The sequence below is a fragment of the Nannospalax galili genome, unplaced genomic scaffold, assembly GCF_000622305.1.
Source record: "Nannospalax galili isolate Female #2095 unplaced genomic scaffold, S.galili_v1.0 scaffold8200, whole genome shotgun sequence".
Lineage (NCBI taxonomy): Eukaryota > Metazoa > Chordata > Mammalia > Rodentia > Spalacidae > Nannospalax > Nannospalax galili.
The window spans coordinates 2,284-14,507 of NW_008345539.1; the positions used below are offsets into that span (position 1 = coordinate 2,284).

Consider the following 12,224-nt stretch of genomic DNA (forward strand, 5'->3'; position numbering starts at 1 on the left):
TTGATTAATTCTATTAAAATAGATATAGAGGGGGCCTTTCTTGTCAACATATAAAGAAACTGGAGACGAGTAGCTTCTTTAAAGTCATGGGCAGAACCTGGGATCAGAAGTCAGCAGGTTGATTTGTCTGCCTCAGCTCAGCCTTTCCTCCATATACACCTCAATGGGACTGCTTGCTTGTGGCTCCCTCTCCAGTAATTTACAATGTAACAATGCCCAAAACACCTAGAGGTTTTGAGATATAATTTTTTTAAATAAAAGGCTGGGGTATACAGTGCTTGTCTAGTAAGCACAAGACCCTGGATTCAATCTCTAACACTACAGAAAAACTATCTAAAATATTAAAATATTAAATTTTAAAATAGTAAAAATCTTAACACTGTCATTTATTCCTCCATGGAGGATTGGTTCAGAGAACTACTCTCCCCAACCACAAGAAAATCTGAGGATGCTCAGATTTTGAATGTCCCAGTAGCCTCTTGTACTGGGGTCTGGATTTTCAGTAGAGACCTCTGACATCATCAGTGGAGGAATCTCTTGATGGATTCATGATTTGATGGCAGTGGGGAGTGGTGAAGACCCTGGCTGGATGCAGTAGGCCCCTGGGAGCATATCCTTGCGGTGGTATCTGTCCTTGGCCCCTTCCTGTTAGCCTCTTTCTGCTTTCTGGTTGTTATGATGTGAACTGAGCTGCTCTGTCATATCATCTTTACCATGAGGGACTGAAACCTTTACAACTTTGAGCTAAAATAAGTCTTGTAAGTTGGTTTTGTCAGGTACTTGGACACAGTAATGAGAAAAAATAACTGGTACAATGGTGTGGTATTTGCACATCCCTCCTGTACTTTACATCATCTCCAGATTCGTTATCATGCCCAACGTATTGAAAACGTCATGTAAATAGTTGTTTTACTGTATTTTTTAGGGAAAAATGATAAGAAAAAAACTCATACATATTCTTTATAGATGTAAACTTTCCCTCCAATACATCAGCCCATGGTTGCTTGACACCATGGATCTGGGTATGAAGGGCCAACTGTATAGACAGTTGGATAAACTTAAAATTAAAATGAAGAAAAATAACAAATACCATAATTAAATATGGAATGTATTTATGCTAGAGATATAACTTTAAAGTGTTAAGTATTTAATATGAAGTAGTGTTTCAAAAGGCATAGCTGCCTCAATGGGATTCCCTGGCACCACGAAAGTGAGAGAAGACCTTCAAGATAGTATTTCAAGGACATCCTTGTGTATGCTACCACTGAGCTGCACCTCCAGCCCTCAGTTTATTGAGATAGGGTCTCACTACATAGTTTAGACTTGCTTTGAACATGCTACACAGCCCAGGCTGCCCTCAAATTCCTGAGCCTCCTACCTCAGCCTCTGGAGTTTTGGGATTATAGGCAGACACTCTCAAGCCTGGCTGGTATGTGAAGGTCACCTGAGCCCACTCCTGGGGTGGCTACTCCCCTCAGGGTGCGTTATCTCCTCCTTTTGGATGACTCGGATCCTGGTCTTGATGTAGGGGAAGGCATGCATGGTGGTGAGGACAGTGTTCCTCTGGTACTGCTCATGTAGCTCTCCCCGAGGCCGCCCCTCCAGGGTGAAGGGAGTGGTGTACATGAACCTCCGAAGGTTGAAATTCTTCTCGAAGTAGGTCACCCTGTCTTTCATCTCATACCCATCAAAGTAGGGCTCAACAAATGTGATCTGTATGTAGGCCTGAGGGAAAGGGGAGGGGAAGGAAAAGATGAACCATTCAGCCAACAAGATTCATGGCGCCTGGAGGGGCATGCTGGGACACAGCCCAGCCCTCCTTTCCAATCTGTGCTGAATGCCTCAGGCCAGAATTCAGAATCTGCCCTTTCTCCTCACCACCTCAGAGAGTGGAGAGGACCTTGAAGTTGGGGAAGAAAATATACCTCAGGGAACAGGCAGATGCTGCTCCCTGCTGCTCCCTCTAAAAGGCCTACAGAGGCCTCAGCATGAGAGTTTGCAAACTGCCCTTCCAAGAGGCAAACCTTCCTTTACAGATTTGCTATGATGAAGACATGCTTGCTAGAGAAAAGAGATAGTACCAAGTGTTTTTAAGGATGGGACAGTTGGAATGGTTATATAATCATGGGGGAATACAAAATGTATGGTCACTCTACAAGTCTGGAGCTCCTTATGCAGCTAAATGGCATCCCCCACCCAAGAACCCCACTGCCACTTGTGTGACTCTTGGGTTGGATGTGATTATTGATCTCTTGAAATAGAGAATCTGTCTGTGATCACCCACATGAGGCCCTTGTGGAGAAAGAAGGAAGGTCCATGAAGTCTCTCCCTTCCCCACACCCCACTCTTTTCCTCCTGTTGGCCCTGCCTCTCCACAAGGATATATATCTCTTGTCTCTATATTTATCTGTCATCCATCCATCTCTCTCTCTCTCTCTCATCATCTATCTCTATCATCTATCTATCTATCTATCTATCTATCTATCTATTAAACAAAGTGTGGTACATCACAGACCTGAATACTACTCAGCATAAAATGAAAGGGACTATTACAACATGGGTAAATCTTAGATGGTGTACGCTGAGCCAATGAAGCCAGTTTCGAAAGGCTGCATGCTTCTGCAGGTGCACCTGGAAAGGCAGCTCTACACAGAAGACAGCCAGGGGCTGCTAGGGGCTGACAGCAGAGATGACAAAGGAGCCTGGGAAATATTTCAGACTGATGGAATGGTTCTGTATCTTGACTGTGGTGCTGGTGGTTACATACATTTGTCAAAATGCATAGAACTGAACACTAGTGAGTGTCACTGCATGCCTCATGTAAATACACACACACACACACACACACACACACACACGCTCATTAATGAAGATGAATTCTTTAAAAACACAAGGAAGAGGAATGGACAGGAGCAGTGTGACACCCGCCCAGTGGGGAGGACCCGTGGGTAGGTCACCGACCTCACCCTGTAAATCATGTTTTTGAATAATGAAATCTGGTTGTGATGTTGGTTAGGACTCTCACAGCCTACCTTGGGAATTTTAAGATAGGGGAGAGGCACTTGGGTTGTGCTCAGATCACTGTGGATACACAGCCAATCCTATCTTCCAAGGACTCCAAACATTTCCATTCACCTCTTACCACAGTGACTGCTTTAGGTTTCAGCTGAGGAATGTTTCTTAAATGAGTAAGTGTTCTGACAAATGAAGAAAGACAAATTTGTGTTTGGCTGGTTTCTCTCTATCTGCATCATCTTCATTCTGTCCTGGAAGACAGAACTGAGGGACTCACATGAAGAGGGCCCTTTCTCCCTGACCTTTCCCTCTGTATATCCATTATCATACAACTATAATGAGAAGTATGGTACTGTTGTGAGGTTTTTTTTTTTTTTTCTTTTTAACTCATCCTGGTTGTGTGTGTGTGTGTATGTGTGTGTGTGTATGTGTTTGAGACAGGGTCTCCCTGTCGTCCCAGTTGGCCTGGAACTTGCTATGTAATCAGGCTAGCTTCCATCTCACAGAACTCCACCTTCCTCTGCCTCCCGAGTGCTGGGATAAAACGCACCATGTCGGGCTCTAGCAGTTACTTTAGATACATTGTCCATCCCTACAGAGAAGAAGCGGATCACAGCATGTGCAGAGGAAGAGTGGCCAGAGATGTTCCCGGGTGGATGTGCTCTTGGTCCTGAGAGTTACAGAGCATTAATTCTGCCCACTGAAAGACCTCTATGGTTTAGAAAAGAAGGTTTTGGGGACAGTGGGTGTGGCTGCTCCCTCCTTCCAATATGGTCCAAGTGTAAAGGGTCCCAGACCCCTGTGTTGCACATCTGAGAAAAACAGCTATTAGAGACAAGCTTGCTGGAAGATCTCCAAGACCCGAGATAGGAGAAGGGCTATTTTTATTTTTATGTGTACAAGTGTTTTGTCTGTATGTATATAAGTGCACCACATGTGTGCAATGTCCACAGAGACCAGAAGAGGGCATTGGATCCTCTGGACCTGGAGGTACAGACAGTTGTTAGCCAATATGTTGGTGCCAGGAACTGAACCTGGTCCTCCACAAGAGCAACCAGTGCTCTTAACTGCTGAGCCACCTCTCCAGCCCCTACTCTAGTGTTTTAAAATACTTATTATCTATAAAAAGTAATGGGTTTCATTTTGACATTTTCATATATGTATACACTTGATAGCTTTAGTTGTTGACTTGATACACCTAGGTAGAGGGAGCCTCAGTTGGGGAATTGTCTCCACTGGACTGGCCTGTGCCATGTCTGTGAGGCATTGTTTTGATTGTTGAATAATGTGGGAGGGCCCAGACTGCTGTGGGAGGTGCCACCCCTGGGCAGGTTGTAAGCACAGTTCCTCCGTGACCTGTGCTCCAGCTCCTACCTCCATGTTCCTGCCGTGAGTTCCTACCTTAGGCTCCCTTAGTGATGAACTTGGAGATGTAAGCCAAATAAACCCTTTCTTCCCCAAGTTGATATAGGTCAGAGTGTTTTGTTACAGCAATTGAAGGCAAAGTAGAACAATGTATATCCTGTGCTTTGATCATACACCCCCTCACTGCCCTCTTTTTAAGATGTTTATTTTTGTGTATGAATGTTTTGTCTGCATGTATGTAAATGCACCACATGCATGCAATGCCTGCAGAGGCCAGAAGAAGGTGTCAGATCCCCTGGAACTGGAGTTATGGATGGTTGTTAGCTGCCAGGTGGGTGCTGGAAATTGAATCCCGGTCCTCTGGAAGAGCAGCAACTGTTCTTAACCACTAAGCCACCTCTCCGGCTCCATCCACGTTTAGTGAAAGAGAGACTGTCTCAAAACAATAAGGTGGTAAATGATGGAGGAAGACACCTAATGTCAATCTCTGGCCTTTACACATGGGCACACATGTGCATACCACACACACACTACACTACACTATGATACAAATCATGGTTGCATTTAAATGACTGGCAAGAGTCCAGACACAGAAATTCATTTTGTGCTTTCAGGGTAGAAAAAGGATTCAGAGTTCGATAGCTGTTTTATTTCCCCCATACCTTGTTGGGATCCAGTTTGGTTTTGTCCACAGGAGTGGAGTCTTTTATCACTTCCACAAATTCTGTACCAAAACACTGACCATAAAATCCCTGAAGAAAAGAAGCCATGTGTTTATAAAGTTCATTTTGAAAGAAAGAAACTCTTTGTCTTTTCAGAGGTGGAATGAGTTTGGAATAAGTTCAAGGCAGAATTTATTCATTGATTATGGACAGTCTCTCTGAGCTAAGTAGCAAACTTCAGCATTTCTAGAGACATAAATGAAAGTATAAGGAAGTCCAGCACTCTCAACTATCTAAGCCTCCCACAATATATGTGCTTGGTCTCAAATTCAACTAACATCATCATATTTCTAGATACCTCTTCAGGGGCATGACACTATTTCTTACATTTTGTCCCCTGGAAACTTGGCAGTCAGCTGGCTTCCCATAATATGGCAAGCTACAGTATACAAGGGAACAAAATACACACTTCTAATTCTAAGCAAGTGACACAGTATTAGGGAATTAAGGACCTGGGGCAATGGTTAGTTTTTCTTCTCAGAGGTGAATGACTTTGGGCAAGCTGCCTGACATCACTGGGGACTGGCTTCTCTGAGTTGAGACCTCTTGTCTTGGCAGGGGTAAATAGTACAAGGAACAATTGAGTGACACAAATTTTTAAGCTTTACAGTCTTAAGAGGGGACACATTCAAAGTAACAGCAAGACAGCATAAACAGGGAACTTTGGTTGACTAGGGTCCAGCTGTTCAGAGGACCCTAGTCTCTCAGCCCAAGAAGCTTTTACTTTGGGGTACCCCTTGACTTTATCACCAAGTTCTCAGCGTCTGGCTCTCTCAATAATTGCTTCCATTTTTCTGACTTATCTCTGCACCATTTTTTTGGCTCTCTCCTTTCAACCATTTCTGCAAGGACTTGCTATTGTTTCCTGTTACATTATGTAGATGTTGGGTGTATCTGGAGCCGGCCATAGCCTACTGCAGAGCTACTTTTCAGATAGAATGTGTTGTTCAGTGACAACAAAATGACAATCACCATTTTTGGGGTTGGGGAGGGGAAGTGATTTAGTAGTTTGGCAAAAGTGCCTCAAAGTCAAGATGATGACCTTCAAGTCAGAAAGTTCTATGACTTCATGCCTGTTGGTACCTATTAGCAACATTTAGAAAGGGCTGTAAGAAATCATGGATGCAGACTGAATTTAATAGTCTTGAAAATAACTCTTCAAGATTTAAATTTTAAACTTTGTAAAATATATATAGGATTCAAGAGAAAACTGTCCAAATTTTGTGAAACTCACAATCTCATCTAATACTTTCATACTATTATATATATTTATATATAGGTCAGTGCCGAGCACATGACTTTAAAAAACATAATGGCTCATTAAACTTTGGTTTTCTTGATGAGTACAATCTTGAGCACACAGGATCTCTTTCTTACCTCTAGTCTATGTGAGATCTCGGGAAGCTTAGTAATTGCAGGCTCCTTGTAAACAAATTCTTGCTCATCCAAATCCCCAAATTTGGAACCACAGAAACCAACTCGGAAGTAAGTTCCAAACATTCTCTTCTGATCCTGTTACAGGAGAAAAGTTCTCTTTAGTCATGTCACTACCAGTGATCCACTGGGTTAAAAAGATCTTTCACTGTGCTGCAGACATTTTATTCCTGTAGCTGACAAAGAGGATTCGCTTTGTTAAGCAGTTTTTTTGTTTTGTTTTGTTTTGGTCTTTTTGATTCAGGGACTTCCGGTAGCCCCAGCTGTCCTGGAACTCACTATGTAGACCAGGCTGGCCTTGAACTCACGAAGATCTGTACTGCCTCTGCCTCCCGAGTCCTGGGATTAAAGGCGTGTGCCACCATGACCCGCTTTTAAGCAGTTTTAGTGCTTACAAAATAAATGTTAGAAGCGATAACAAAGAAATCCTAGGAAAGATGTCTGTGGCTTCATCTAAGTGAACTTAAAAGTTTCTCACATTTTTCCATTTATAAAGCAATTCCACCTGCCTTCCTTCAGTCAGTTTCCAGCCCTTCCTTGTCTGATGGTGAGAACTACAGCAACACTGAGCTCAAGGCCAGTCTGCAGCCAGTGAAAAAGGATGGTGGAGCACCTCTAGGATGGGTCACCTGACACCATAGGATGGGTCACCTGACAGCAGCTAACAGAACCCTAGTGTTCAGCTACCTTGTTGATGATGTGGTCAAAGGCCTTCTGCAGCTTGTCGTGTGTAGAGGCCAGCTTCCGGAAGTCCCGATGCGCTTCCAGGATGGGGATGACCAGCTTGTAGACCTCATTAACCGTCTCATACAAGCCTCCCTTGTTAAGAGAAGAAGAGGATTTAATGCACTGGAATTTAAGAAGAGCAACCAGAGTCAATTATGTAGGCAATGTGCTGGCAAGCACACTTACTGTTGCATCAGTGTTTTACAGGGCCTGCGGGCTGTCTGAGCAATTTTCGGGGTGTCATAGCTTTCAGATCAAACCAGACACATCGCTAAAGGGTCCTGTATGGTGATGTTAACTAGGGAGAAGGCTTTTTACAGACTAAGAATAGGGGAAGAGATGGGCTCAGCCACTAAGGCACTCTGCAAGGCAGGCTTGCAGATTTTGAGCTCATCAGAGGTTCCCCTCTAGCCTGATGCAAAGTCTCAGAGGAGCTAAGAGGGTTCTAACCAATTTATTTTCTAGAATTTCAGTGAAATAAGAGTTAATGGGTACACATGTGAACAGGAGCTAGGTATATTGACACATACATGTGAAAAATGTCGTACGGAAGCCCATCGTTTTGTATAATGAAAAGTTAACCAAAGAAGACTTTTTCACTCCTAAAACAAAATAAAAACAAGAAAAGAAATAAAGCTAACACAATCATTAAAATATATAGAAAACATAGGAAGTTTGGAGGCAAAGATCAGAAAATTAAAAAATAATATAGGAGGGCTGGCGAGATGGCTTAGCAATTAGGAGCACTGTCTTTCTTCCAGAAGACCTGAGTTTGGCTCCAACACCCACACTGCGGCTAATAACCGTGTGTAATTCCATTTCCAGGGGAATCTTATGTCTTCTTCTGGCCTCTACAGGCACTGCACACACAGGCACACTTATATGTATGCAAAAGACTTATACATAAAATAAAAATAAATTTAAAAATTTTTAAATAATATAAGGAAGGAAACAGAATTAGATTAGCTAAATGAAGTATTAAATGTTTACTTGGCATCACTCTTAGGGGTAAGGGTGGTGATTAAAATGAAAATTAATCTGTCTTGGGCTTAGTTAATTAAGCCTTTAAAAAATTAATCCCTTTCCCTCTTGGCCTGAATCTCAGGGGCTTTTCTGGACTTTTTCTCTCATGGGAAGTGTTCATACCCAGACTGGGTTACCGAGGGAAGTCTCCATGGCTTTTGCTATCTCATCTTTCTGAGCTGCCTTGGTGTGTATGGATCCTGAGGACAAATGGAGTGTTGAGGAAAGACACCAGGATCCCTGCCCTCTCCTCACAGTGGCTCCTCCTGACTTTTCTTCTATGAGGGGAAAAATGAGGGCATGAGAACGTGCCTCATCACTGGTTGTGTAGCCCTGGGTAACCCATCTCACCTCTCTGTGGCTTAGGTTCCACCCTATTAAGTGGAAGTAATACTGTAAAACTGCTGCCCAGTCAATGAGCATGAAGCAAAAACCAGAGTATTTCAGTACTGAAAGGCTTCCCTCACCTCCCTTGGAAGGTTGATGCAATTTGTGGACATCAACATCCTACCTGGATCTAGGCAGGGTCATCCAGTCAGACCCAGCCCTGTCTTGCATGGTCCTGACAAGTGCGAGAAGGGGCTGAGCCCAATGGGCACTGACCGTGCTGAAGAGCTCTGCAGCCTGTTCCAGGAGGCCCACAAGTCCACTCTCTGTAAAGTACTGACCAGAGCACACTCTGTCCTCATCGGGTGACAAGGTATCATCAGAGACGGCAGACTCCTCCAGGATGTTAGAAGAAATATTCTGTAAGACAGTCTAATATGAGCCCAGGGAACAAGGGGACCTGACTAATAAGGGACCCCAGAAGCCCAGACAGACCATAGGATGAGGAAGCCACACTCCAAACCTTCACCAGGCCGAAGTTATAACAAGTTTGTGATTCCACCCACAGGAGTTTCTAGATGCTGTTTTGTTTGAAAGGTCACACTATGCAACCTGTCACCAAACCCCACAATTTTTAACCATCAGCAGTGTAGCTGAAACAACCCCAGGTTGGTGAGATAACCTTAAGGGAGGGTCAAGGCCAACAATCAGTGAACAGATTCCTGTTTCACCAGCTGAGTGAACTGTTGGCTTTTGAGGATGTTTTGCTGAAGCATGCTGCCACCACCATCTGACTTTCAGATAAACAGCCATAATATTACATATGACCGCAGCCAATGAGAATTCTTTACAGAAGTGCTATGGTTTATAGTAGTGTAAAAGCTGCTGGTCCCCTCCACCCACAAACATTTTGTTTTTACACATTCTTATTTATAAAAACTAGGGAATGTACTATCCAGGGCTAGGTTGACTCAAATGAGAAACTGAGGGCACAAACTTTCAGGAAATACTCATGTTCAGGGTCATGGACATGCTGATTTGGTACTTGCTTGACTCTGAGAATAAGTTTCTGCTTACATTTTGTGCCTGTGCACACCACTTGCCTTACCCAACATCTGACCTGGCAGTGACTCTAGTACTTCTGACATGCCAAGGGTCATTCTTGGCTTAAGCTATGGAAGGACATATGGAGTATAGAAGAAATGGGAAACTGCCATGGTTTCAGGATTAAAAATAGCACACATGCCACTCCTTCTGATTGCTGTGTATGTAGCAAACACAATTCATCAATAATAGCAGTTTTTCCATCTGGAACTCGATATCCTCCCAAAATTCTCTCGGCATAGTGCTCCAGTAAGCCATATGCTTTGTGGAATTAAAAGCTGCCTGCCTTCTGACTTGGCTAACAAGATCAAGAGAATCACCTTCAGGAATCCCAGAAGAGGTAGTCATCAGAAGCCTATCCCCTCACATCCATATTGCAATACAGTTTTATGAACACAAGCAGAGTTTCTCAAAGTCTTTTGTGACTGATATGTCTTCCAAACCTGGACTATTATAATGAACTCATGATAGAAGGTCGAAGAAAGTCAGCTGAAGGAATCTAATAACTCAGGACACTAGGACTGTTGAGATTGTTCATGACACTGTTTCTACATATAAAGGAATAGATACGAAGCTAAGCAGCTTACTAGCTGTAGTCAGAGGAAAAAGATTTTGTACAGGCATTTCTGGCTTCCGTTCAGGTGAAAATCATAGCAGTATGGAGAACTGTCCATATCTATGTTTGTGAAATAAATATTACACTCTAGGGCACAGGAATTCAATGATCTCAGTTGGTTGGAACTCAGTGAACTCAAAAGTTATTTTTCCTTGAACATATTTATCTCTACAAGTCTTTCCCAAAGGCTGAATTTTATCGTGGCAGAAAAAGGTTAAAAACTGAAGCACCGAACATTTAAGAAATCAGCAGTACATGTCTGTTGTTAACACTGCCTGTAATTCCTTCATTCTTCAGTTACATAACATACCCTCATTTTCTTTTTAAAAACTGTTTATTTTTATCTTATGTGTATGAGTGTATTGCCTGAATGTATGTAAGTGTTGTCTGTGTTGTGCAATGCCCATGGAGGTCAAAAGAGGCATCAAATTCCCCTGGAACTGGAGTTAAGGACAATTGTTAACTGTCATATGGGGGGCTGGGAATCGAACCCAGGTCCTCTATAGGAACAGCCAGTGCTCTTAGCTGCTGAACCCTCTCTCTAGCCCCCCTCATTTTCTTTTACACAAGGACTGATAACTTTAGATGTGGACCTATGACAGTGGCACAGACAATGAGACCATCTTATTACTTTGACCATTATGACTGATTTGGGGTTGAACACATAACTCAGTCAGAACCAATAAGATGGCCAAAGACATTCTCTGAAACTTCTGGAAATGAGACGTTTCTCTTTTCTCCTGGACTTGAACCCAATTTTAACTCAATCAGTGTCGGAATTCTGCATGTGAAAAATGAAGCCCACACTACAGAAGACTGGGACCGAAGGTGGTGACAACATGGCTTTGGGTCTCTAGGTCTAGGCTGGCAAGTACTACTGAGGATTCACCTCCCCATGCAGATTAATGGATTCCATTTTTACCTTAGGTTAGTGTGGACTCAATATCATTCACTTTCAAGCATCCATTTCCAAACAGACTTCATAGGACTTGTGTGAGAGAAATAAGAAATCGTCCATAGGTGTCACATGACTGTGCACCTGAGAACCTGGCTCACAGGTTCTACACATTATGAAGGCCTCCCACTTGCCCCTTCCTTCCTTCTCACCCTTTTCATCCTTTTCCTCAAGACGAGCCACAGGCTACATGCTTACTGTAGCAGTATCGTGACTGTTGCTGAATAGAATAGTTACACAATGTCTCTGGCTAGAATGTACACAGTTCATATGGACAGAATAAATCCCAATGAATATTCTCTAATAAAAGGAATAAAGATTATAGGAAAATATGGAGCTTCATCTTCCTATATAGGGATAATGAGGAGTCTCTGTGGGTTCTAGAATAACAAATTTATCTCAGCTTGGCATGCATGATTATAAGCAAGTCAACTGAATTCTAAGTAAGACAAGGATAGTAAGGCTTATTAAACATAAAGGTAAAAAGTGAAATTCAATTAAGTGAAAAATATTAAATAAAATGCAGTAATTGGGAAAAAGCATAAGAGAATTATAAGAAATAGTTTGGTAAATGAAGTAAGAAAAGAGGACAATGGGGCTGGACAGACACCTCAGCAGTTAAGAGCACTGGGTGCTCTTGCAGAGGACCTGGGTTTGAATCCCAGAATCCCACATGGTGGCTAACAACTGTCTGTAACTCCAGTTCCAGGGGATCTGATGCCTTCTTCTGACCTCTGTGGGCACTGCACCACATGGGTGCACTTACATACATACAGGCAATACACTCATACATATAAAATAAAAAATTTAAAAAAAGGATGATGTGTGCTGGGCATCCTGGTGCATACCTTTAATTCCAGCACTTGAAAGGCAGAGGCAGGCAGATTTCTGTGAGATCAAGAGATCAAGGCAAGCCAGGTCTCCATAGCGAGTTCCA

At 42.8% G+C, this 12,224-nt stretch overlaps 1 protein-coding gene across 1 annotated transcript in view; it reads right to left on the reverse strand.

Annotated features, from left to right (window-relative positions):
• Positions 1-1,488: 1,488 nt before the first annotated feature.
• LOC103740956 (dedicator of cytokinesis protein 8) overlaps positions 1,489-12,224 on the reverse strand; it is a gene marked incomplete at both ends in the record, with an annotated part of 25,436 nt that continues 14,700 nt past the window's right edge. The window contains 5 exon segments of the mRNA XM_008841635.1: positions 1,489-1,725; positions 5,043-5,132; positions 6,480-6,614; positions 7,224-7,355; positions 8,889-9,032. Of these exon segments, the coding sequence (XP_008839857.2) occupies positions 1,489-1,725; positions 5,043-5,132; positions 6,480-6,614; positions 7,224-7,355; positions 8,889-9,032 (738 nt within the window).